This window comes from Stylophora pistillata, chromosome 10, assembly GCF_964205215.1.
Source record: "Stylophora pistillata chromosome 10, jaStyPist1.2, whole genome shotgun sequence".
Taxonomy (NCBI): Eukaryota; Metazoa; Cnidaria; class Anthozoa; order Scleractinia; family Pocilloporidae; genus Stylophora; species Stylophora pistillata.
The window spans coordinates 20,055,651-20,080,944 of NC_142528.1; the positions used below are offsets into that span (position 1 = coordinate 20,055,651).

The 25,294-nt window shown below is 39.0% G+C and overlaps 3 protein-coding genes and 2 pseudogenes across 7 annotated transcripts in view; 1 reads left to right on the forward strand and 4 right to left on the reverse strand.

The window, feature by feature from the left end:
- LOC111320555 (sushi, von Willebrand factor type A, EGF and pentraxin domain-containing protein 1) overlaps positions 1 to 4,929 on the reverse strand; it is a 29,135-nt gene extending 24,206 nt beyond the window's left edge. The window contains exons 1-4 of the mRNA XM_022923208.2: positions 3,861 to 4,929; positions 3,287 to 3,442; positions 2,647 to 2,808; positions 2,131 to 2,322 (exon numbers count right to left, since the gene is read on the reverse strand). Coding sequence (XP_022778943.2) covers positions 2,131 to 2,322; positions 2,647 to 2,808; positions 3,287 to 3,442; positions 3,861 to 4,569 — 1,219 coding nt within the window. The 5' untranslated portion in view covers positions 4,570 to 4,929. The remainder of the gene's footprint in view (positions 1 to 2,130; positions 2,323 to 2,646; positions 2,809 to 3,286; positions 3,443 to 3,860) is intronic.
- On the reverse strand, positions 309 to 1,471 carry LOC148722146 (uncharacterized; annotated as a pseudogene).
- Positions 4,930 to 9,002: 4,073 nt separating the features above from the next.
- Positions 9,003 to 11,479, forward strand: LOC148722147 (uncharacterized). Its single transcript, XM_088734889.1, has 2 exons — positions 9,003 to 9,539; positions 9,919 to 11,479. The coding sequence occupies exons 1-2, from the start codon at positions 9,429 to 9,431 to the stop codon at positions 10,129 to 10,131; spliced, it is 324 nt and encodes a 107-aa protein (XP_088591015.1). The 5' UTR covers positions 9,003 to 9,428; the 3' UTR covers positions 10,132 to 11,479.
- Positions 11,480 to 13,326: 1,847 nt separating this feature from the next.
- Positions 13,327 to 25,294, reverse strand: part of LOC111320568 (BAI1-associated protein 3) — a 39,557-nt gene continuing 27,589 nt past the window's right edge. For 2 of the 5 annotated variants that reach the window (XM_022923224.2, XM_022923223.2), the window contains exons 25-37: positions 25,145 to 25,249; positions 24,527 to 24,742; positions 24,135 to 24,203; positions 22,990 to 23,069; positions 21,458 to 21,524; positions 21,311 to 21,352; positions 20,073 to 20,144; positions 18,844 to 18,927; positions 18,600 to 18,678; positions 17,225 to 17,263; positions 16,604 to 16,724; positions 16,307 to 16,524; positions 13,327 to 13,782 (exon numbers count right to left, since the gene is read on the reverse strand). In XM_022923224.2, the coding sequence (XP_022778959.2) occupies positions 13,694 to 13,782; positions 16,307 to 16,524; positions 16,604 to 16,724; positions 17,225 to 17,263; positions 18,600 to 18,678; positions 18,844 to 18,927; positions 20,073 to 20,144; positions 21,311 to 21,352; positions 21,458 to 21,524; positions 22,990 to 23,069; positions 24,135 to 24,203; positions 24,527 to 24,742; positions 25,145 to 25,249 (1,281 nt within the window). In that variant the 3' untranslated portion in view covers positions 13,327 to 13,693. Of the gene's footprint in view, positions 13,783 to 16,306; positions 16,525 to 16,603; positions 16,725 to 17,224; positions 17,264 to 18,599; positions 18,679 to 18,843; positions 18,928 to 20,072; positions 20,145 to 21,310; positions 21,353 to 21,457; positions 21,525 to 22,989; positions 23,070 to 24,134; positions 24,204 to 24,526; positions 24,743 to 25,144; positions 25,250 to 25,294 lie in introns of those variants that run through there. The other 3 variants (XM_088734888.1, XR_015992167.1, XR_015992166.1) reach the window with 3 other exon arrangements.
- LOC148722148 (uncharacterized) lies at positions 13,789 to 15,727 on the reverse strand (annotated as a pseudogene).

Genomic DNA, 25,294 nt, shown 5'->3' on the forward strand with positions numbered 1-25,294 from the left:
GTTGCGCATTGGAAACAAGAATAGATGAGAGATGTTTCTTCGCATTGGAGACAACGGAGAGTTTTGCTACTAGACGTTTCGCACGCTCATAAAGGTACTTGACGATACCGCGCTTTACTGGCTGCGGATGGTGAGCATCATACGCAAGGTATTAGTCAGTGTGTGTCGGCTTCCTGCATACGCCGGTGGTTAGGCGTCCATAGGGTTCTCTGAATGCCGTGGGAAGCTTTCTACGCTGTCACAGGTCAAGATGATAAATGTCCCGGCTACGTAACGTTTCCAGATCCTGGCTTTGTAGGGTGATGATGTTACTGCTTGTTCCTCAAACTCTCCATGTAGAGGTTAGCGGTAACAGCGGAAACCGGGTTCCCCATCGCTGCGCCTTTTGTCTGTTCGTAAATCGATCCACTGTGAATACGTAAATCTCAAACGAAGTTTAGGAGGTCTGTGATCTGGCCAGGTGTTAGTATCGTGCGGTCAGGGAGGCTTGGATCGTTTTCCAGTTTCTGCCAAGCTGCTTGTACAGCTACGTCAATCGGAACGTCGGTAAACAACGATTCTACGTCGAAGGACATCACGAACTCGTTCTCTTGAATCCTTTCACCATTGATGGTACATACAAGAAGGGCGGAGCTGGACAATGTAAAATCTGAGTTATCCGTTAGCTGAGAAAAGATGTTAGCCAGATAAGTGAACAAATCATTTGCGAAGGTGTTCACTGAAGCATGACACAATTGGTCTCAGAGGTATACCGGCCTTGTGAATCTCCGGTAAACCGTAGACTCTAGGCAGCTGCTCACGACGTGGCTTGATGTTCTTGTAGACGGCCTCTGATAGATATCCACTTCGTTTCAGTCTCAGTTTAACAGTTTCTCTGACAACTTCCTCGTCAGACGGTCCGTCGAATCTTTTGTTCAAGCGCTGATACGGTCCGTTTTCGATTGGGATGGACATCTTGGTCTGGTGGGTATCGGCGTCTAAGACTATACTAGCGCGTCCCTTGTCTGCCTGTAGAACCTTGATGGATTGGTTCTCTTCTAGGCGTTTGAGTACAACCTTCATTTCCTTCGTGATGTTACAAAGGGAGCTACACCCCTACGCGAAAAGGCATATGTATTAGCCGCGTGCATCTAACCTGCCGTTTACGTTCTCGTAAAAAAGTTCAAATCGAAGTCTGACTCGAATTCTAACTCGCTGGTTTGGAAAAATCCACAGAGGTTTGCTTTCACCCGAGTTACCTTTATCTCAACAAATCATCAGAGTATGTAAATTTGTTGAATTTTTGTGAAACTTCGCTAAAGTGCGTTCGGATATGACTGCACCAAAATATGTAAGTCTTTTAAGAAATTCGAAATATTCTTGTGACTTACCAGCGCGTTACAACGACCGAAATATTTTTAATAGTCTAAATTCAAAATAGATTTACTTAAGAAATAACAGGAATATCGATAGACAAGTCTCACACACACATTTAGCTTACTATCTGATGAGGGATACAGTCTAGTTTGTTTGGATGTCCGCGGTAACGATGAGGCTAGAAATTTAGTTGAGCAAACATTACTTGTTTTGTGTTTTAAGTAGCTGCCAAGACAAAGACAGTCAAATTCAGAATCTATACCTTATAACCTTCACAGTGATGTAGAGTTTTCTATGGTTTCTTTTGAAGTAGCGCACGTCAGACGACTTTTCCTGGAGGCACCTTATTTTGTTGACAGTTACCCTAAGTCATAGCGCCTGTGTGACACAGAGAATTGAAGTAGAACTTTGTGACAGAATCTAGTCCCGGATATCACCTATACATACTGGGTAAATGTTTGCGATGACCACAGTAATGGTACGATCGATCTGCGACAAGTATACAGCAAAGGGGAGCTGTTTAAAGTGGAGACTACAATGCACACTAGCAGCTTCACTGCATTGGAAAGCAACAAAAAACAAGCTCTCTCTCGCGCGCGCATGATGGACAAGTGTTGCGTTTTGAAATTGTCCCTTTCTGTTTTCCTGAGGATTTTCCTCTCTAAGGGTAGAAATGTATGAAAGTATTCCACAATATTGTTGTGAGGGTGTTTTCGCAATAAGCTAAAAAGAAAATCATTTATTACTTTACAACTTAATAGCTGACCGACTTACGCTTGCAGTTTAAATCGGATCCACTCCATTTAACTCCTCCAGAGTTAGAAATTACGCAGGTCCTTCGTCCATCGCCGCTCAGTTCATATCCTGTTTTGCAAGTCACTTCACAGGTGGACAAGTAGTCCTGGTTACAACTGTCCCCCTTAATTATCCCGTGCAGGGGAACTGGAAGTTGGTCACACCTTTTAACTGCGCAAATGAACACAGGCAAGATGAATGTTAGTCACACGCGCTCATGACAACGATGAAAATACATTACACGGCATTGAAGTTTAGTGCATAAAAAAATCGCACAGGCGATAAATAACTACCAACCCTACTTAAATGGCTCAAATAATAGCGTAGCTTAGCTCAGCGATGAGTGACATAGAGAAAATAGTGGTGATAGTCTAGATATATGATAGCTGATTGAGAATGATGGCTAAGTTCAATTTCCATTTTCGTCTAGATGTATCGAGAACGGCCACCCGATAAATAACAAGACTCTTTGACAGCACTACATTCTATACTAACTTTTACACTCCACATATCCAGCAGGATCACCCTCATATCCCTGTATGCAGTGACAGTCACTTCTTTTAGTACTTCCAATCTTGCTATGGCGTGAGTTAACAGGACATGGAGTGCAAGACTTAGCGTAACCAATGTAGTCTTTGTAGCTAGAATACGGGCACTCTAAAAAAACATAAGGTGAACAGCATATTCGAAAAAAAGGTATGTGGAGTGGAGTTACAAAGCTCGTAACTTTTGGACAATGTCGGCGACTGAGTCGCAAAAAGCGGAAGAGGACAATCAAAACAAGAACAAATTAAACGACCGTCTTAGGTTTATTGTGCTACTAACACAGTTGGCTTTCTTTCCCTTCCCTCGAAATAAACAAATCATTTTTGATTCTTATCCAAATGAAATATTTTTCTTTTATACATGTAATAAATCCTTTCAAGACCAAGCTTGATAAGAATAACGTTTTCTGGATCCTTTGGTTTCCAATTCCCGACCATGATAATTCGAAGTAGAAGTAAGTTTTATTTCCCTGTGACACGATGCAATTTCGGATAATGTGAGCCCAATGAAAGGTTCATTCACTTATTTGATCTAGAACCGAAGTTGTTATTACATCTATGATTCCTGATTATAGAATTCGCGTACTTACGATGGCAGTCGTTGGTGTATCCGCTTCCATATAAACCTTTAGGGCAGGAACACTTATATTCCCCGCTTAGAAGACCACATGCACAAAAAGCTATACCGTCGCAAGAGCCGCAAAGACTCATCGGCTGATTAATTTCCCAGTCTATCTCGTATGGATCTGGAAGAGGGAAAAAAGCAGAAATAACGCCTGAAGTTAAGCTAATAGGGTACAAGGATATCGATTGGAAGAAAAGTCCGTATAAACTAGCACTTTCTTCCGCTCTAAAATAACTTTCATCAGAAAACTAAAATGGGGGAAATTGGATGAGATGTTTGAATTTTGGAGTGAGTCCTCTATGATCTGGCTCTATGATCTGGGGTAAAGGGTAAATAGGTAAGGCTATACTCCTCTGGTATGTTTAATCAACTGTTCGTTCGGTATCATTACTGATTCGATAACCTTATCGGGAGCTCAATTATCTAATTTTTTTTCGCTCAGATCCAATGTTGGGTTGTTATTTTGTTGCAACATTTTCCCACAAAGTGGTAAATACAGGATATAGAGTAATTTTTGAAACCTCTCGGTTCTGAATTACCTCCTCTCAAATGATTTGCCAGCTCCCTGAACTGGGTAAAAGAATTATAGTGAAATGCGTGGTTGTCATCTGTAGCGAGTTGCTTCAGCACATTCTCGTTGATACCATTCGTCACTCCAATTGAGAATATTTCGATATTATTTTGTTTCAATGTTTCAGCAATATTGTTAGGATCTCCACCAGCATTCCACATTCCGTCTGTGAGAAGGAAAACAGCCGTTTTAGCAAGCGCATTTGGTCGCTTGTTGCCACTCAAAGTTCCAAATATAATGTCGTAAGCGTACTGGAATGCATCGTGCATATTGGTTAATCCTGAACGAAATTTCAAAGCGTGAAAGCTTTTTTTAAAGTTACACTTGTGATTATTAACGTTCAAATCAGTCACGTAATTGATATCGAGGGTAGCTCTGGTGCCAAATAAAACTATCGAAACTCTTGTTGCCGCCAAACTGACACGTATGTGGCTCAGTAACGAGTTGACGAACACTTTCTCATCGTCGAAGCCAATTTTATAGTTCCTGCTCGAGTAATCGTAGTACCACAAGCTTCCAGAGGTATCCAATAAAAATATAAGGTCTGATAATGTGTCGTTGTGCTTTCTTTGAAAATTCTCCAGCTGTAACTTGCCCTGCAGCTCCCCAGACGTAAAACCGAAGAAAGGAAAAGCTACCAATACTGTCAAAGGGATTAAACCCTGTAGGATGCCCATTTCCAAGCCGGAGATGTCTGAATGATGGATCTGTAACAACTAAAAGTCTAATAATTAAACTCCGTTTTTAATGTTAAAGCTGACATATGGACGTTTCCCACACTTGAGACAGGTGGTTAAACCTTTCACATTTTTCTCCCTTTGTTCAGTAACCTAGGCACGCGGATGAGAGTGGATTGCGTATTTATCTCGAAGATTGGGCGAGTTCCCCGAGAGATTTTGGGTCGTGCAGCTTAAAAAAACTAAACATGTCGTCGTTACAATCACAACACTTACAGTGCTGAATTATTCAATTTTTCAAACTCCAAAAATGGTGATTCATTCATGTTTTGCTTTGTAAATAACGATACTGTAATCATATCATGTATAATTAATATGCCAGAGCGCACATTTAAACTTAACAATCTAAGCGTTTTAAGAAGTAAGATCGTTTAAAATTGAGAGAGGAAATCCATTTCTTGAAATTAACTCGATGATATTTGCAACTCATTCGAAAACTAAGGAAAAATCGTCGATGATTTGTAACAGATTTCAACATCGACATACCTTACTTGGAGTTCATGAAAAAACGTTTTAAGCGGCATTACTGGTCTGTAGTGTTTGTATAGAGCCCTAATTAGGCACAAAAGTAATCAGAAGTTAGACAAATTTGCTTAAGAAATATTTTTAATTAATTACAGCGGCTTGCTAATAAAAAACTTTCTTTTTCAATCGTGTACACGCACTCCGCAGTGCAAGTGCGTCCAAATTAAAAATTTTTCTTCAAACCTTAAAACCTATTGATTTGCCAAAATCGCTTTTCGCTGCACCACTAAGGTTAACTTGTCTTACCTTGAGTAGTTATTAGAAGAACCCTCCCCTCCCTACTGATTCGTATATGTACTGCCAACAGGACTAGACTAGCAATCGCACTTTCTTAACTTTCCCGAAAAAAAAAATAATGCATAAGGTCGATAAAAACGTCGGGCAAATGGCCAGAATATAATAGAAGATCTTGCCCCTGTTAACAATGAACACAGTTGTTACTTAAAGGATTGTTATTTTCAAGAAAAAAATAGAATCGTTGTAAGAACAAAATAACTCCACAGGAAGATGGACAGTAGGTTGAATTAAGACACAAAGGAAGAAGAAAAACGCTTAGTAGCATTTGTGGTTTCATATTTTGCTGATTTTTGATAAAGATCAAAGAAATACAGTTATCCTAGCATCTGTACCGAATATTTGGAACTGCTTATTCCGTATCCGGTAGTTTCATACCCAGGGTCGTTCCGTACCCAGTCAATTGAGTCGTTTCGTACTCAAACTCAAGTAAGTTACCAAAGTAAGTTATCCGTGTTAAGTATGTTTAAGGTGTGGTCGACTTCTTATTGGGAAAAGCGATATGAATAAATAAGTTTGTTGATGTGGCGTCGATTTTTTGAAGCGCGACCACGGATTGTGTCCAACTTTCCATATCAACTCAGTCGGTAAATCAAAATCACCGAGTTCAAGGCCTGGAATCGAAAATGGGGGGTCTAGGAGTCATACAACAGACGCGAAGAATCCGGTTTCTACCAGAAACATTTATATTTTCATTCCATGCTAAGTTATAATAAAATTCGGATGTAACGCGCATTGATTGAAGGAGTGTGTTCCATCAGAGTACAAAATACGGAGCTGAGCTAAAGCTGTTACGCCATACGTCAATTTGTGCTATGTTAAGCCATTCCCAGACTTTTCCCCAGCTTTTCTTTGTTGATTGAAAGTGAAATTTTGGAACAAGCGAACCAGCAAGAATTAACAGAAGAACAAAACAAAGGTTTGAAAACATGGCAAACGCCTTAGTTGACTTAACTATAACGTTCGTAGAGACAAAAATTTTAAAGGCTCAGTTAGTTTGTAAGCTCACAAACGATGATAAAAATCAAACACAGCTAACATATTTATACTGTGTATAAAGTTTCGTGTTCAAAAACAAAAGCAAAAACAGAAAAAAAAAACAAACAGGCATGATGAAAAATATAATATTAAAAGTAATGTTAAAGGTTGGCTAGCTCATCATGGCGATCTCCGGTCGTCGCAGTGAATCAGCCTCAGAAATTACATCATCAAGCATGCGAGTCAACAATAAAAAAACTTGCTCTGATATCCTTTCCAATGCGTTGAGTTGAAGGTCACGTCAGTCACACTATGACTAAGCAGCCGAATCTTACAGGGTTGTCATCCTGAGGAATCTCCATATTCCTGTGTATTCGGTTTTCGTTCATTCTTAAAACATACGTCTTGAGCAGTTTGTTTTCTAATCGTTATTGGAAAAAAAAACTTGCGTATTTTTAAGAGCCACAATTCGGCCGGATTCCATGGAACATTCCACTTTCAGATTCTGTATTTAGACTAAAAACCTTCAGGCAAAGTGTTAAATTCGACCTGTCGAAGTATTTCAGTTTGTGAAAAGTTGCAGATTGTGAACTTTGATGGTTTGACATTTTAGACAGTTTTAGTCTTATTCAACACTACTTAAGCAGTAGTGAAAATAAGGCTTGAAAAAAAATTCAGGCCCGTTCGGGATTTGAACCCATGACCTCTGCGATACCGGAGCACTGCAGCCGTCCGTTACATATTCATCGCTTCCTCTATCTCACTCAACAAACACGTTGGTTCTATCATTTCCCGTTTAGGATCCGATTTTCATCGGAAAAAAACCACCCGCGCAATTTCCCTATTATGGAAGGACGAAATGAGTCACTTCAAGTCACTCTGACACTTGTTTCTTCGAAACGAAATAAAAGTCACACACTGTGTTAATGGTGAACTTACTTGTTGCTCGAACGCAACAATTTATTTTCAATAAACGGGTGGCGTTACTAGTATGAACCTTACAAACGGATGATACAAGTCGTTCGACGGAAAATAGTCCAAGTCGTTCGAACGGACTGATGTTTTTCAACAAACGGATGACCAAGCCGTTCGAACGGGCTAATGTTTTCAAAGAACGGATGACCAAGCCGTTCGAACGGGCTGATGTTTTCGACGAACGGGTGGCCAAGCCGTTCGAACGGGCTAATGTTTTCAAAGAACGGATGACCAAGCCGTTCGAACGGGCTGATGTTTTCGACGAACGGGTGGCCAAGCCGTTCGAACGGGCTGATGATTTCCACGAACGGATGACCGAAGCCGTTCAAACGGATGCAAATTTTTTTTGTAAACCAAGAGATTCAAGTTGGAGTATTTGATCTTGTATGATGCTTGTAAGTGAAGTTATAACCAACACAACGGGCCGTTTATCGTCGCTGGCCTCGAAACGTGCAAACAACACTAGAGCTTGGAAAATTAAACTTTTTCCAAACCCAGTCGACAAAATAGCTACAAGATCCTTCTTTTTGACGTAGAGCTGTTCCAAAGCTTGGCGCTGTTCGTTTTTCAGATTGATTCCGCGTTGTTCCAGGATGTTTTTCAACGTATTCTCATCAAAGTTAGCCTGCGAGTACATCCTTGCGTTCAAGAAGGGATTCCACTGCAAGTTTTTGTTCATTTTTAAGTTGAGTTTCAGTTTGCTTGCTCAAACTTCAGAAATTACGGTATCGAAATTCATCCTGAAAGTATTACATTTAAAAAGAGATTTTGTGTATAAACTGTATAAACTGTAACTATTGACCGAGGCTCGAAGGTTTCACACCTTCACTCGAAAAACAATGTCACGGTTTGATTGACATGCGATTGACCAATGGGAATTTTACGTTCACGAGATGAATGTAGTTATGCGGAATGCGGGCCTCTCATAGTAGGCCCTTCCTTTCCTTCCTTTCCTCTCCCCAAGCCTCTCTTCGCTCGGCTCCCCACTCCCTTTCCCCCTCCCCCAAGGGCCGCTACGCAGGCTATTTGGGTACGAATCGACTCAAACTCGGGGAAGAACTAAAACTTGGGTACGAGTCGACTACGTTCAAAACGTGGGTAGAAACACTCGATTACGTCTCGTGTCCCTCCCTACACTTCTTTCGTGCTCTTGCCGCTTCCTGCATGCATTTTAACAGAACAGAACACAATCAAGGCATCTTTCTAAACTAGGAAAAAATAAATAAATAAAAGATATATTCTATTACAGTTTTTAAGTAGAATTGACTTTGCTCCTTCCTTACAGAATTCCCTTTCCGCTTGTTACTTTAGTTAAGAATCAAACTAATTAAAAAGCTTCTGCGTTATAAAATAGATACTGTATACATTCTTCACCTCTCCCCCTCCCCCGTAACCGCAACCTACAACCCGTAATGAGTTCGATCCGAGAAACAACCCGAGTCCAAGTTGATATAAGATGTTCGGTACATAAACACGGATTGTTGTGAAATCACTACAATGCGATTTGATTCCAATTTTACGTCTTAACAGTCGATTTCTACTGGTTTTCGTGTCATCCGGACGCCTCGCGCGCAAATCCCTGTACTTATACCTTACATTTAATACCCTGCTAAAAAGAGTCGTGATAGTTCCTAGCGACAATCATATCATATTTTTATGTACAGTTTTCTCTCAAGGCAATGGTTTGTTTTTAAGTTAGTTATCACTTGACATCCATTTCACTTCTTAATGGAATAAAGAAGACATCTTAATTAAGTGAAACAAAACAAAGGAATTTGGATGAACGAAACATCTGCCCATATTAACTGACAATACATCAATCCCATTTACATTTTAAAACTACAAACGGCAAAACGTATTGGCTGGCTCAGCACTTTCCACAGCAGTTACTAACAATAGAACTTCCACCGCTTGCAGTAACCTAAGTAGATCCAGTTCACTAACACTGAGCTGTTTGACAAATCTAAGTCCGAGTGCATTTGAAGAACTTCGCTTGAAGAGCTCCCAGTAAATACTGACTCACGAAAATGTCACAAAAACCGCGAACAAAGCGGAGATTGTCTAACACACCAAAGTTTGCAGAGGAAACTTGTTATTTCAAAATGCTGCGGGAAACCAAGGAAAACGCCGCAAAGCAGGTACGACGACACTCGAAATTTATGGAGGATTTCACTGATAACACAAAATGAAGTGAGCAAGTAAATCTTCCATACTGAAAATATTGCATCATTTCCTTTAAATAGAACGGAAATAGCGTGCAAGTAAACTGCCAAGTGCTCTATTTGCAAATCTTCTGTGCATTAAGTTTTTGTGATCTCAAAAATTTAACTACGACTTCACACCAATTATCAAACCGAACCTTTAGCTGTTCACAACTCTAATGAGCGATTATCTATCAATTCAGAAAGTATTTGAGAATTCGACACTGATAAACGACATTTAAAGATGTATAATGGCTTTGATCTCGTTTTAAAACGAACGGTTTTTTAACAAATTGGCATTTACTTTAATTAACAGAAAGCTGACCAGCTCAAAGAGGCAGAGCTACTTGTAGGCAAGGATTCGCCTACCTCCCAACGCCGAGGAAAGATGCTTAAAAAAACTGCAGAAAATATCGAAAAAGAAGCGCTAGAGGAATTTCAGTCCACATTTAATGCACATTTAACGCACCAAGCTGAATTTACTTGTTATGGTTATGCCGCCAATTCGCAATCGAGTTTTGCCTCGTAAATCCTAAAGCGTGCGAAATACGTTTCATATCTACAAGCAGTCGCCGGATTCAGGCGATGAAGCTATGTTTTTTACTCTCAATGTTCAAGAAAGAAAGTATTTAAAAAAGAACCAGGTATCGCAATTATTCCAATAACAATTTGCATTTGTCATCGAATACTAAATTGGAGTTAGGTTTCCTCTACATTTCATCCAGATTTTTGCACCTTAACCAGCCTCTTTTGAGGCTTTGAAAAGAGTCATTTAAAGACTCAATACAGTTCCAGGTTGATGCAACTGGTCGTTTTACCACATGATTCATAATGGAAATATGTTATGAAGAACTAAAGCTAAAAAGTAGAGAAGGAAAGTGCTTGTGCAGCCTAACTCTTGCCTTGGTGTTAAAGTTTATCACCGAAAATGGATTTTTTTTTTTACCTCTGCGTTGAGGACCGAACTCAGTAATAAAGATAAGAACAGAATTTTATTCCAAGGAAACGAGAAATTTGCAATTAATTATTTAAGACGACTGATGGAAACACTTGATTTCAAAACAACAGGAAGTTGAATCGAATAATAATGGCAAAACATGGCGAACTTTGCATAATGAACATTTCATTTCCTACTGGGAGTAACTTTTTTTAAATAGACGCACGATGTTCCACTTGGAGGCTGAATCCGAAAGCTGACTTGAAAAGAGATAAAATTTGCTTCAAACCAATCAAATTTTTTAGTTCAGTCATATTACAAAACAATATCAACCGAAACGCGTCTACATTGGTAATAGGCAAAACAAGCAATTTATAACGAAAAGATATGCGAATTCAACTTCGTCTGTGATTTGTCTTTGTACAACTAACAACCTAATAGCGATATCTTGATGTGATGTATACTTCGTTATATAAAAAAGAGGTGTCCTTGCTATTTTGAAACACATCAACATTTACAGGAATTATGTGTTGTATTAACCGGTTTTAATCAAAAGAAAATTTCCATATTGTGCCGCTGGGGGTAATATTTAATGTCCTTAAAAGTTGTTAGTGCTCATGTTATGAAAAAAAATTTAAACCTAGTCATTTAGTGTGAGATATTAACCGCCAACTCAAGGTAAAAGTAGATGGAAAATGAACTTAGCGAGTGGATCAAAGGAATTAATCTCACGAAATGAAGAACAATGTTTCGCGACGGTTATTAACAAACAGTAATGATCCTCTGTCAACGAAATAATAACTAAACGAAGCAGGGTAGAGATATCAACGGGTAGGGCTGCCATATTATGCCGGCATAAATTTGAGCATAAGAAATAAATAAATATACGAATAAGTAATATAAAAGCAGAAAGACTAAAATAAATGAAGTATTTCTTTGACTGCGCGTTTTATAAAAACTTTGCCAAGACCACACGATTTCCATGAGACACCCGTCCATTTCACACATTTGAACACATCACATTTCAAGACTAAGCCTTGTCACAAATTAGCAAAAAAGCATGACTTCCAATACTTCCAGCAGCTCCTGAAGTATAGTGTGAGTAATCTAGCACAGGGTGGACAACCCTTTCAACGGATGTAATATCCCTTACGTCCGAGCCAATGCGAACTCCAAAACCTACCAAAAGAGATTTCAGGTATGACGTACTATGTCGCTTGTTAATGTAAGTTGTGGACAAAGTATGCGTTGTATCTCGTAATTCATGCTAGTGCTTTGCATATACACACGTGATAAGTGTGTAGATCATATGTCTCGCGTTCAAAATTAAAAAAAGCTGTTTGCCAACAGAGCTGAAGAAATAACTACAAAAACAAGTAAAAGAGAAACAGCGATGAGCTCTTTCATTTAAGAACGGTCGTACGTTAGAAACAGACCAGAACTCACGCGAAAAAAACTCTGGCTAAACTGAACAGCATGACAGCTTAAAAGAGGGAAGGTGTAAAGCGAAAACATGAGATGATTCTGAATACATGCCATAGATTTGATCTGTAGATAATGTAGGGGCCGACATTATCATGGAAAGGAATTCAAACAAATTAAACGAGACGAAAGCAAGTTAGAGATATATAGGCGGTACCATATTTTGTTGAATCATTTTTTTTTATCACGGCCGTACTAGACTAAGCAACTCCTTTAATTTAAAAACACTGGATAAGAGACCTTTTAAGACTAGTGACACGCGTCACAGTATGTTACGTAATTATCAGGTTTCAGTCTTTTTACATAATCTTCGGATTTAGTTTTTTGATTGACAGTTTTATATAAAAAAGTGTGAGCACGCGGTAAAATAGGTGAAGCAGGATTTTTTTGTTCGAGTGGAAAAGTCGTGTAACCGTTGTTGTTAAGGGAAGTTTTTCGCATTAAACCATAGCCGAAATCGTGTGTTTTGTTTACCGTGTTTCATCGTAGCTACAAACACCAATCTGTGAAACGAGCACTTTTCAGGCCTCCTACTTTAATCCTATTGCGAAACTTTGGAATTACACTTTGTTGCTCCTTTTTCTAGTTTTTCGAGTCCGAACTTTTCGTTAAACAAACGCTTTTTGACCGCCTGAAAGCGTCCTCTGACATTGACTGGCCCTGCCTGTTGATTGGGCGAACACAAAAAATGCGTTCTATTACCTTAAGTTAACCGATATCCTTCGGGCTGAGGCCCCTTCGACCTACTTCAAATTTCTCTTTGCCTCAGTCTCAGCAAACCTCGCGCGTTTATTGTGATTTAACGACTTAAAGGATTTCGTCTTCGATTATCCTTCTGCATCCTATTCTAATTAAGTGTCTGCTTCCTTCTTAAGTTCTAATTAATTTTCCTTCCTCCTAATATCTATCATCTACATTTACATCATCATTGCGTAAAAGCGGTATTATTTTCTGAACACATCATCTTTAACTTAAATCACCAGGCTTAACATTTATCATGTTCGTTTACATCATCACTGCTCAAAAGCTTTACATTCGACATTCCTATCCCTGCAGTATGCAGGAAGTTTGTCACCATGGACCTAGTTTAACGACTTAGCCTGCCACGAACTTTCTAGAGCCCAGTGAAAGATCATCCAATGTATTTTATCGGAAGGTCGTAGCCAGTTCGAGTCCTAATTGAGAGTAATTGTATACCAGTGTAATTTACGGAAGACATCATCCTTTAGTAAATGAGTTCTTTTCTTATGAAAAGCTCTTCAGATTCGAAATCGTGAAAATTGAACAACGCAGATTGAGACCCTGTTATTAAGCTAATGTATCAGTTTATTTTATTCAGTGTGGCGGAACTTATAGCTTTTACAATAGGTATTAATCAAGTTCATAAATCATATTTCACCACAAATAATTGACCAAATTTATGTATGTAAGTCTATCTACTGATATAAACCGCATGGAGAGGTAACGGTTAACCATCTACTGAGACAAACTTTACACACGATTCTGCTTAGTCTCTTTCAAAGTATGTATCACTGTTGCAACCTCTTCGGCGAACATGATTTGAAATCGTTTGCCTCAGAAATTTAGCGGGCCTAATTAGCTCAACAACGATGTATAGCGTAAATTCTAAACAAGACGGAGACTCAAGCTATGTCATGGCCAGGTTGGTTCCTCACGCATGCGCGCTGATTGTCCTCTCGTACAAGTCGGTCTCTGCTTTCGCGAACCGTTGAGCCTTTCCGTCGTCCCGTGACTCGAGAACTGAAAGGAACAAAACCCACGGTAAGGAAAGTGACATTAATGAACTTAAACAAAGGTGTTGTCAAGACGCAGACCGTTACTGGGATAGGAATGGTATTACTTATGGTACGCCTTGTCGCCAACAGATGCAGAAGAAGGTACTCCTTTTACCATGTTAAACCAAAGGCTGCTTCCATAAAAGGTGAAAGGATAAGAACTCTCAACTTCCGATTGCCTCAAAAACATGAGTGCTTATGCTCCCTGTTATAATCGTTTTCAGGAGACACCATTCCTGAAAGAAGGTCAGATCTCCTTACTACGTACTATGTCTAGAAGATAATAGGTGAGCTGTGGTTGGTCACTTTTTGAGGTATAAAATCTTCAGCATGGCCCGCTTACATTCTTCATAGATAGGATGAGACAACAGCATTCATGCAGCCAATTATAAGAGTTTCAAAATGTAAATATTGTTTACAAGTGTCAGCGTGTCTAACTATAGATATTATTGGAAGCAATTTAACGCTGAATTCATGTAGCAGGTAATGGATTTTCTTTGAATCGCATAGCTAAATAAAAATTAGAAAAAAATAGCACAGCAGTAATATTGTTTGTTTTTATATTGACCGCGAAACAAGAGGTGTGAAGCACTATCGCTTAGTCTCGCTTTCAATTCGCAATTCCTCGCTAAAGACCTCGCTTCGCTAACCAATCAGAATGCAGGATTTTATTCAATTATGCGATTCTAAAACAAAGCTGTGGTCCCAAAGGCAATCTACTGTTTTTCTCGATTGTTTTCTTTATCAAAGAACTGTATGCATAACGATGTATGGGGCTGAGCGGAAATCTTGGTGAAGTATTTACTTGGCAATTTGGTTTGATCAACTAAGTGGATAATGTGAATTGGTCATCGAAAAGTTAAGAATTTAAAAGCTGACGTTTCGAGCGTTATCCCTTCGTAAGAACGAAAGGAGGATATGTGGGTTGCGTGTGTGTGTTTCTAAGCAGAAAGTGGAGCTACGCTATTGGTGGGAATATGGTGACGAGAAAAACAAAAATAAATTAGTTGATAGAAGTGCAAGTTATGCAATAGATGACATTGGCGGAGGTGAACGTAAAGTGATCAGCAATCTTATTGGATCATTTGAGTCCCAATATTTTATCAACGTTGTGAATGAAAGGACAAGTTTTGCATCGTGCGCGAGCGCACTTGAAAGTTCCGGGTTGGTCATCAGTTTAAAATGAACTTCTAACCAAAAAGTTGCCTTTTGTCGTGTTTGAATGAAACAAGTGGAGGGTGCGCAAAGATAGTGCCAGTCTCTGGATCGTTTTCAAGTAATTTGAAGTTTTGAAGAATGATGGATTTAATTGCGTGGTTGTGAGGGTGAAATGTGAGAGTGAATGGAGTGCGGTAGGAATTTTCCTTATGTGCCGTTTGTATTGCTGACTGTCGATCAATAAGTTGGGCGCGGTGGTGACCCGCTTGAACGACAGAAACAGGATAATCACGTTTTTCGAAAAACTGGCACAATGCCTCTGATTTGTCGAAAAAATCAGAGTTATCATTATATAAAAAGACAAAGTCCAGGAAACTGAGAAAAGGGAATGGAATTCTTGACATGAGATGGATGTGAAGATTAATACAACAAGTACTAGAGCATAAGCCGTTGCCTTCAGTTGAAAATTTGATTTCTAAAAAAGATAAAGAATTGTCGGATATTTCCCAAGTATATTTTAGAGCCGGGTGAAAGGAATTGACAACGGTTATAAACTGAGTTAGCTCCTCTCTGATAGAGGAGGTAACGCCAATACAGTCGTCAATGTAGCGACCGTAGAATTCAGGTTTGGGGCCGTTGTATTGACTGAAAAATTGGTGTTCGACAAAACCTTAAAAAAGATTGGCATAACCGGGTTCCATTTTGGTACCCATGGTTACGCCATTAGTTTGTTTGAAATAGTTGTCCCCGAATGAATAGTTGATAAAACCGAATTACCTTGTCACCCCCACCAACGCAGCACCATAGTTTCTTTAAAAACTTACCCCATTTATTTACTTCGCAGTTTAACACAGTAGAGGTCTAGGTATTGTGGAAAAATTTTACAATTTGTTTGATGAAATTTTGTTCTAAGTGGAGGTCGACAAACACAACTCGGCTTGTCACACGTTTCGAATATTAACCGCAGGAAATAGAGGCATTGGAGGCATTTCCGTAGCGGTGTAATGGAAACTTGTCAAACTTCCATTCAAGTGATACCTGACGGTTCCTCCTCCAATGAGTGACCGTCTATCAACTCAAAACATTTGAGATGTGACGAAAACCCAACACTACAGTCAATCGCTAAAACACAATCATATCTTAATAGAAATCGTTATGTGTATATAATGAAATAGCTCATGTCAGTGAAACAATGTATGGTAAAGAAACAAATGGAATGAATTCCATTATTTCGACTTCAGCAGGCATACTATCAAAAACTGGATACGGAAAGGCATTAAGACAAAAAAGTTACATCCTCCCACATTTTCTTTGTTGTCCTCAGTTCTTACCTTCAAAGTACTGGCCCCCAGGCTTGGGATGGAAGATATTCCGTGTTTGTTGAGGTACGTTAGAAAAGCCACCTTCCACGACTTCCCGCAAACCGCAGACATCATTCAAGTTGAAATACACGTGACCAGCAATATCGTCATTTGAAAATACGTCATAATCCATAACAATGAAATGTACACAGGAACCAGTCTCTTTCAGCAACTCTGGTTCGACATCACTTGGGGAGGAATTTGACAGCTAAGTGTTTGTAGTAAATCAAAAAAATCAACTCCAAAACAAGTAATCATTGTACTTACAAATCGAACTGCTCGTCGAAAAGTGGAAACAAAGTATTCTTGATGATTTCAGTTTTTTTCATCTCTTTTCCGAAGAAATCTTCAGGCAACAGCTCCACAGTCACATACGGATCACACAGCCCTGTTACAAAAGGATAGAAAAAGATAAGAAAAAAAACCTTACAATTACTAATAGAGCAGTATAGACCAAGTCAACAAAGAATACCACATAAGAACAACCAACTTTAACAGCTAAAAGTGATACTTCTTCACGTGGTCAGCTAGAATCTGAATGCTTCTTAAACAAAAATTTTTCATCATTTCATCGATTTGATTTTTCAGTAAAGAAACCTTTTTTCCAATCTTAAATGTGTACTCTTGTTTCTGACGACCCTGTTTTATTTCGAAGATACATGGAGTTCCCGCCCTGCGGGATTATTTCGCTAATTTAGTGAGTGACTTTGACTGAACTTTGGATTGAGACTTGGAGGCTTGGTTTTCACTCAGGCATTACCACTCATCGTCGTTTTCCATCCGAACTGATAAGCGGAGACTAAAACTAGCAAATCTGTACAATTCGATGTCACAGCATAACATCGAAAGTCAATATGAAGGAATCTCAAAAGGTCCCAATGAACTCACCGTTAGTATCTAGAGGTGGAAGGTTCTTTGCGTTCAGCACTGTGAGAAGGAAAAGCATATTTACAATAGTCAAATCACTCTACCTGTGAGACATAGCCGGGTAACCTAGTGGTTGGCGCGCTAGACCAGAACAGGTCCGTGTTCTACTCTATCAACCATGTCCCAGTGCCTCTCTCAACCCCTTAGTAAAACTGGATATCAGCAGTCTACCAGGGCGGATGCTTGATGAAAATCCAGAGTTTCCCTGAGATGTATTACCACAGGGGGCCCATGCAATCTGTTTATGTAGCCGATTGTTATTTTATAGTGAATGTACCAGATTTACCGTTTGCCTCACCTATAGCGATGTATTGTTGGCTATGTATATAAATCATTGATAAATAAACGTTGAATTACCTTACCTGTGGTGTATAGTCGTCCTTTTGCCTCAAAAATGATTTTTTTGAGCGATTTTGAATAAGTTTGAGTTCGTCGTTGAATATAAGTTATAAAAGAAGGACAAGGGTGGGATGCATAGCAAGATTCTCATGCGCCAGCCAGATAATTTGAATTGGTCATCGTTTAACGTCGTCCAATCAGAAAAGGGCAATCAGCGTGACGGTTTTTGGCTGGCACATAAGGATCTTGCTACGCATCCTAGACGCTCTTATACTGTGGGATTTTGATTTTCTTCGAGGACTAGCTCCGATCCGTTTGGATGGATTTTCGATTGGAAGGTACGAGGAGAATCATGACTCTTTTGACCTTAATGCTGCGAAGTTTGAAAGCGGAGCGATGCGATTTTCGGGGGAAAAATCGCTCGGGCGCTTGAACCCTTGTTTTATAACTTACATTCAACGACGAAATCAGACTTATTCAAAATCGCTCAAAAAATCATTTTTGAGGCAAAAGGACGACTATACACCACAGGTAAGGTAATTCAACGTTTATTTATCATTGATTTATATACATAGTCAGCAATATATCGCTATAGGTGAGGCAAACGGTAAATCTGGTACATTCACTAAAAAATAACAATCGGCTACACAAACAGATTGTATGTGCCCCTTGTGGTATTACCACCACGGCCAGGTGAAAAAGGCCACCAGGTTCAGTGAATGCGTTGATTGACAACAATTATGTGAATGTCCGTGAATGCTGCAGAATATGAGTTGGTAAAGACCAGTAACCAATGTCATGTCTAACAAGTGGGAATGGAATAATTGGTTTATTAGATTCCCACTGATTGGATATTGCTGTGGAAGCTCTGAAGAAACGTTCACACCCAGTCGAAAAAGAAATTCAGCCTTGTGGCAACTGGCGAGAGGGTCGAGAAGGCTGAGTTTAAAATGACAGTAAATGGACGAAAAGGACACATTGAGTGCAAGTAACCTACCTTCAACTTGAAGCTTCTGGTTATTAAAATCATAGAAAGCTTTAAATGTTACAGCTCCATATTTCTCTTCGGCAGTTTCCTTGCAAGGAAACCACGACAAAGTTAATAACAAGCTCCATATCAGTGGCAAAATTCAAGATATAAAAGCTCTTCAACAATAAAGTGTTTCTGTGAATTTGAAATTTTTTCACTCCTGCATTTATCGAAAGCGAAAGAATCATATTCATGAGGCTTTTGAATGTACCTGCTCTTCACACTTCTCGGCGAAGTAGTGTTGGATTAACTCTGTTGTGGACATCTTGCGTAAGGCGAGGGTTTCAACCAAAACCTAACGAAAAATGTTTGCGTGGAAATTCTCTTAAAGAAACGATCTTTCCTATTTCGAGATATCATACAATTAACCTAATTTTCAGTTGGTAGCGGGTTATGAAAACACTTGGAATCGATGACGATCTTCGAAAAATCCCACCAAGTGCCAGAAGTGATGGGTGAGACAAAATATAATGAGACACATCATGGTATCTTGAATTTTCAATGTCTATGGCTATGGTGACAGTATGAAGGGTACACGTGAGTTGAAATGGGCTGTGCTTCAACGACTTTGAAACAAGAGAAATGTTGAAGCTAGTTGGCTAAAAAGTTTGAAGGATTGGAACCTTAAATTTAACATGTTACTCATGAAACAATGATCACAACATATCCAAAAGTTAAGATTGGCGAAGTTGACAGAATTTCCAATCAAGGCAAACCTTGTCTAAAAGCTATTCAATGTCTTGGTTATACAGTCATTTAAAAATCTCAGTCAGTGTCTGCTTAGAAAACATTTAGACACTTTGGACTACGGACAGTCGTTTATGGAATGTTGGCTTTATTTATGGCCTATGATAGCTGTTTGAAGAAAAAATAATGGGAGTGTTTCTCGCTGAGAAAAATTAGAAAAACAGGGTTTTTAACAAGGTTGTCACGAGGGCGCCTTTGAACAAGGGGTTCTATCGGATTAAAGTTAGCGTTTATTTCTGGCTCTTTACTATTGTGTTTTATGTCAGCCCAGTCAAACTTCTGGGAGAATTCATTTCATTGTTTTCCAGTTTCATAAAAATGTTTCTCTCGTTAGTAATCGAGGCTTTAACACAAATTACTCGTAATGAACGAGAAAATTTCAGCTATGAAGAATTAAGTACATTGGCCACAATTGAAGAGAGACCTTATCTTAAGTTTTTTCCTGCTGCTAACACCTTGTAGTCTGCCTTTTCGGGCTTTTCGGGACACGCTCATCAGTGAAACGGTTTCTGGTTTCAAAATCAACGATTATTCAAATGCTAAGGAGTAACGCCCATAAGCACGAGATAGCCGGCGATCCATCCGGATCGAACACATGATTATTAAATGTTTCTGCACATAAAATAAGTATGCGTAACTGTAAAATTAAAGTGAGTTGTTGTTATGCCCCATGTAAAACACTGTCAAGTGTACCTTATAATTTCCCAGCTGAAGACGTTCCAAAGGAACCCCAACTCCATCGGCGTGGAAAAAACTCTGCACTATCTAAAAATAAAAATAAAAAAAGAGAGATTCTCAATGAGTTGTTTAAAATCATACAGAGAACAATACATGTGGAATTGGGGGTATGTAGTTCTTCTTTGCTAGGTTCACGTTTTACATACGCGTAAAAATTTGAGCACGAGAAAAGGAATTACGTATCTCAAAGCATCAATTCATTACCGGGTGACGAAATGTAAACAGAAAACAACAAGTGACCTTATTAAGACGAAGTCTCTCTAAAAGCGGTCCGGTGCACTTCGGTTAAAAAACTGATTTCTTTCAAACTTTGCCCATGGATCTGCCTTAGTCTAAAAGTAAACGAAACCACCTTGGTTTTTCGAGATATTGCAAAATAACTGCTTAAACTACTGTTTAAGTACTGTTAATAGGCACACGTTTTAAACGGATAATGATAAATATTTTGGATTAACATGACTATTTTTATATATCTCCTGACTTGTCGTGATTTCAATTTTCTTTCTCATTACTGACTGATAAAAAAACAATAGGTCTCTCAGAGCGAAGAGTCAATTTCTGGCGGCAGTATTTCTCTAGATGGTTGAGGAGATTTTTCTCTGAATTTTCGAAAATGTGCACATTATGTTGGTCGGCTGTGCTAGAAGGTCGCGAAACCACAGCATATTATCATATTTCTATAATCCTCTACCATATGTTAGTCATATCACTAGGAAAAAGTAGAGATTTTGAGTTGAGCCGAGATTTAAAGTTGCAAAGTAGGTGTAAAACTGAAAAATCATTTTCAGTGTATAAAAGCGTTAAAAAATAGAAACTCAGGATCATTCTACGCAGATCGATCTAAATATGCGAAGCTAAGAAAAAATTATCAGACAGCAATTTAGAGAAAAGACGAGCAATTCAATTTATGCCATTTTTGATGATGGACTCTGTTAAAAACGGGCCCGGCTTTCAGCGCTAAAGCGATTTTCGCTCGGAAAAAAAAATAATTTACTACAATATTTCGAAAAACCAAGGTGGTTTCGATTACTTTTAGACTACGACAGATTCCAAGGCAAAATTTGAAAGAAATCGAGTTTTTGAACCGTAATGCATCGGACCGCTTTAGAGAGAATGTGTCTAAAATTCAAAAGATGTGTCAGACAAGAGATACACGTTTACGTCTTGCCAATGTTACAAGTAAAGAGTCTCACCTCAAGGGCTTCGCATTGTCTTTGGTAAAAGGACGCAGTTCTCTGATAAAACGAAACATCAACTCCTCGTTAATTACTGAATCATGGCATAAACACGTTAAATCAAACGAATAAAAGGAAATTGTAACGAATCATAAGTAACCTTACCCCTCCGTTGGCCTTAATACCATTACTAAAGTTTTCAATCACTATTTCCCAAATGAAGTGGAGAATTCTGTGAATCAAGAACACGAATCACTTTCTACTGATACAGAAGTCTCCATATCCAAAAGTGAAATGAACTAGGATGGTAAGCTCATGACGGGATGTTTGTTAGGGACTGTTCATTATTTATCGGGAGGGGGGGGGGGGCTGGTGCAATGTAAAATATGCCATGCTTGATATTTGCTGACCCCTTTTTTACTTTAACATGATTTTTGCTGACCCTCCCCTCCCATCCCCCCTTGTCCTCGGACATGCATGAAACAAAAAGTATCTATTTATCAAGTCACCATGTCCAACTGATAGACATTCTATTCAAAGCTGCCTTAAATTTGGATTTGAGTTGCTCTTCGCCAAGGCCGTGTGTAGACAATTGTATTGAGATTAAAGTTCTCGGTGCTCTCAATCATTTCTTCTTCTTCAGTCGACTCCTCTTCCTCTTCAGAGCTTGAAATACCAATCTCTGCAAGGACACAGTGACACAGTCTTCTTCCTCTGAGTCGTCTTCTGATTCACTACTGAGTGAATCAGAAGACGACTGATTGTCGCTCTTCGCATTCTCCTCTCTCTCAATGCGTTTAGCAAGTTCTTGGATGATACTCTCTTTAATTGCTTCCAGTTTTGACTTTTTTTGTTCCATATTTTCCAAGGTTATGGTGGTTATGTATAAAGCTATTTTAATAGGATGTATTTGTTGATGGCATCCAGATGCAGCTTTGAACATTTTTCCTGGCAAAACGTTTGCATATTTTTGAATGCCCCCCCCCTTTAAGCCATGCATAAAAAATGGTGGCCCCCCTATTTGCACCAGCCCTCCCCCTCCGATAAATAATGATCAGTCCCTTAGAGAAAAAGCTAAGAAGAAGGCGCCAGAATGAGGTCTGATAATATATGGGCACCCTCCACTATTAAAAATGTAAGGTGTAATCCTCCTCTCAAACACTGTACACTTGGAACCCATTTCCTGGTTTTCAATAGCCACAGAGTTGTAAGAGCAAAACCATTCTGAGAATTGGCATTGCGGCCTCTTTACAGTTCTTTTAAGACGACAACTTGTACAGTGTTGGCCCAAGTTTCACCCGGCTCGAGTAAACATTGAAGAAGCGAAACTCCTTCGAAACATCAAGCTGCTCTAAGCTCAGGGAGGACATACAACTAAAAATTCTCAAAATTATTGGAAATATGCCAAGACAGCTTTCGAGACATCTACTAAAATGAAAAAGTAGCTACTGGGAATAAAAGTTAGACGGAAATAGGACGAGAACCAAATAGAGGGCAATTTTAGCCTTACGAAACCCGTAATCGTGTAAACAGCTTACTTCACGCCGTATGCAACCCACGGAACACGTTCCTCGTACGGTAGGCTGTGCCAGCTCGCTTACAAAGTGTAACGAGAATGGTAAAAGAATGGGATTAATGGACCACTTTTGTCTTGCAAATTCTAAGTTAATTAGTTAATATGGATGCAAAAATTTCACCTGTGAAACACTGATTTGAAGACGCTTGTATTCAGAACCATGAGATCATCGTCCAAGTATTGAAGTAGGGGAACCACAACCTTTAAGTGAAATTACAAAACTAACTCTCAAGTTGACATTACCCGTAGCATTCATATTCCAAATTCCAAATGGAGGAAAACATTAAAGAGAACGGCGGAAAGTAAATCAGCGATGAAATAATCCTCGCAGTTATATTTGGCGATTAATACAATTTCAAAAGATGCCTAAAGAAATCAGGCAGTAGTTGCAATAAAAATAATGATAGTTATCGCAACAATAATGATAATTGTTCTCGTACATGGCAATAATTCGAATAAAATCGTTCTAAGGTGCTTTACAGTATTGAAAAAAATGTTCTTTTCTAATACAAATGAGGTGTTTTATTCATTTTTTCGGAAACACAAAGCTCATAACTGACACGCTCCCTAGGTTAGTGGCTTCATTAAAATATCTCAACAGGATCGCTGAGAAACATCACTTCCAGGATCAATCATCATTTGTCAATCACTGATCATCTTACTCTGAAGCCTAAGCTTTACATTAGGGTTTCCCTCGATATCGTGGGTGCAACTAGCGATGAGACATGTGTTTTCCTTGTTCAAGATTGATTCAATAAACCAACCGCAAAACATACTGATATAGCGGTAAAAATTGAAGAACAGCTCCCCAAAATATCTGTCGGCCGACTGTTGGCGAACGAAACACAGAAAACACAATGAAAACAAATTCAGAAACGAGTAAATAGACTGTCATCTTGGTAAGTTTGAACTTTCACAATTACCTCAAATTGAATTTTGACGAACACCACGCAATAGAGGTAAATTTCGAGTGCGAGGCATTATTGGCCATATCGATCGTCATTTATGTGAACTTGATGTGTAGTATCTGACTGACACATTTCCGCTGAAATTTAGTTACTTAGATTTAGCAATACGAGTAAATTTTTTCAAAGACTCACAAAATTGCACGCGCCCCTGTTTTCGCTGTGTTTCTGTTATGTTTTCGTTACGTTTTCTGTGTTTCGTTCGCCAACAGTCGGCCGACAGACATTTTGGGGAGCTCTTCTTCCGTTCTACTAGCAATATTTGTTATTCTCAAGTGAAGTCTGTATAAGCAAAGCTTACTTCTTCAGCTGGCATGTCTTCTGGCGCACAGCACAGCTGAAAAACAAATCTCTTGATATCGACTCCCATCTAAAATGGCGAACAAAGATAAAAACCAAATAGAAAGAGAAATGTATGAAAGACACCAAGAGGATAGCGAAAACTCGAAAAAATGCACTGACATGAAAGCAGGTCGACAAAGCTATATTCTTAGATAAGTAAAGAAATTTTGTTGAAGCGCGGGGAATTATATCTAGGCGAAGAAAGCTTGTACAAAAGTTAACAAGGAAGCACCCAAGGGATCTTTCACTTGTCCTGGTAAAATTTTGAGCGAGCACGATAAACGGACTTAATAAAAAAACACTTTTGTTAGAAGTACAAGTAAAGGTTACAATGAAACTTCGTATACAAACCCGTTGTCCAATGTGCTCAATGGCATCGGCAATCTTATTAAGCATGTCATCGTCTGCACTACATAACATGTTTTCCAGAGCTGAGCGTGCATGCTTTCCGCCTCTTTCGCCATGTGCTGTTATCATAGCGTTAATGACGTCTTCCCAGCCTAAGTTCTCAGGCAGTTTCGATAACCACAGTCTCATGTATTCAATGTTATTCAAGGTAACGCATAACTAGGAAATTTAAATTGAAAAAACGAAGACGTTGTATTAAAAAAAGACCATTCATGACGTTTCCCAAAGTTTATTGCCTTCCCATGTAATTTTTTCTGTTGACGACAAGATTTATCGCATAGAGGGGGTATACATGTAAGTTATTTAAGAAAGCCACAAAATTCATCTTTGGAGCGTTATTTCACCTAAACTGAGAAGCGTTCATTTGCACCACACTTACAACAAATAAATTAATATGGCATGCTTTAGTTTTGAACACTCGGGGATAAACGATAAGAGCGGGTCATGTCAGAATGAAAAGTGATAAAAGGAAGGGAAAACAAATATCGCTACCAGCCACTGTTGACCAGAGCACACGACTCAAAAGAAGTATATTTATTCATAAATTCAGGTAGAACATACCTGTTCACTGACGTCAAACTGAGAAGAATCCTTGTCGTAATAGTTATTTTCAATCATCTTTTCGAACAGAAGATCCGCATAGTATGATCCACTGCTACAAATTTGCTGCAAAATAAAATTAACCTTCTGTTACTCGTGTATCACATTGGG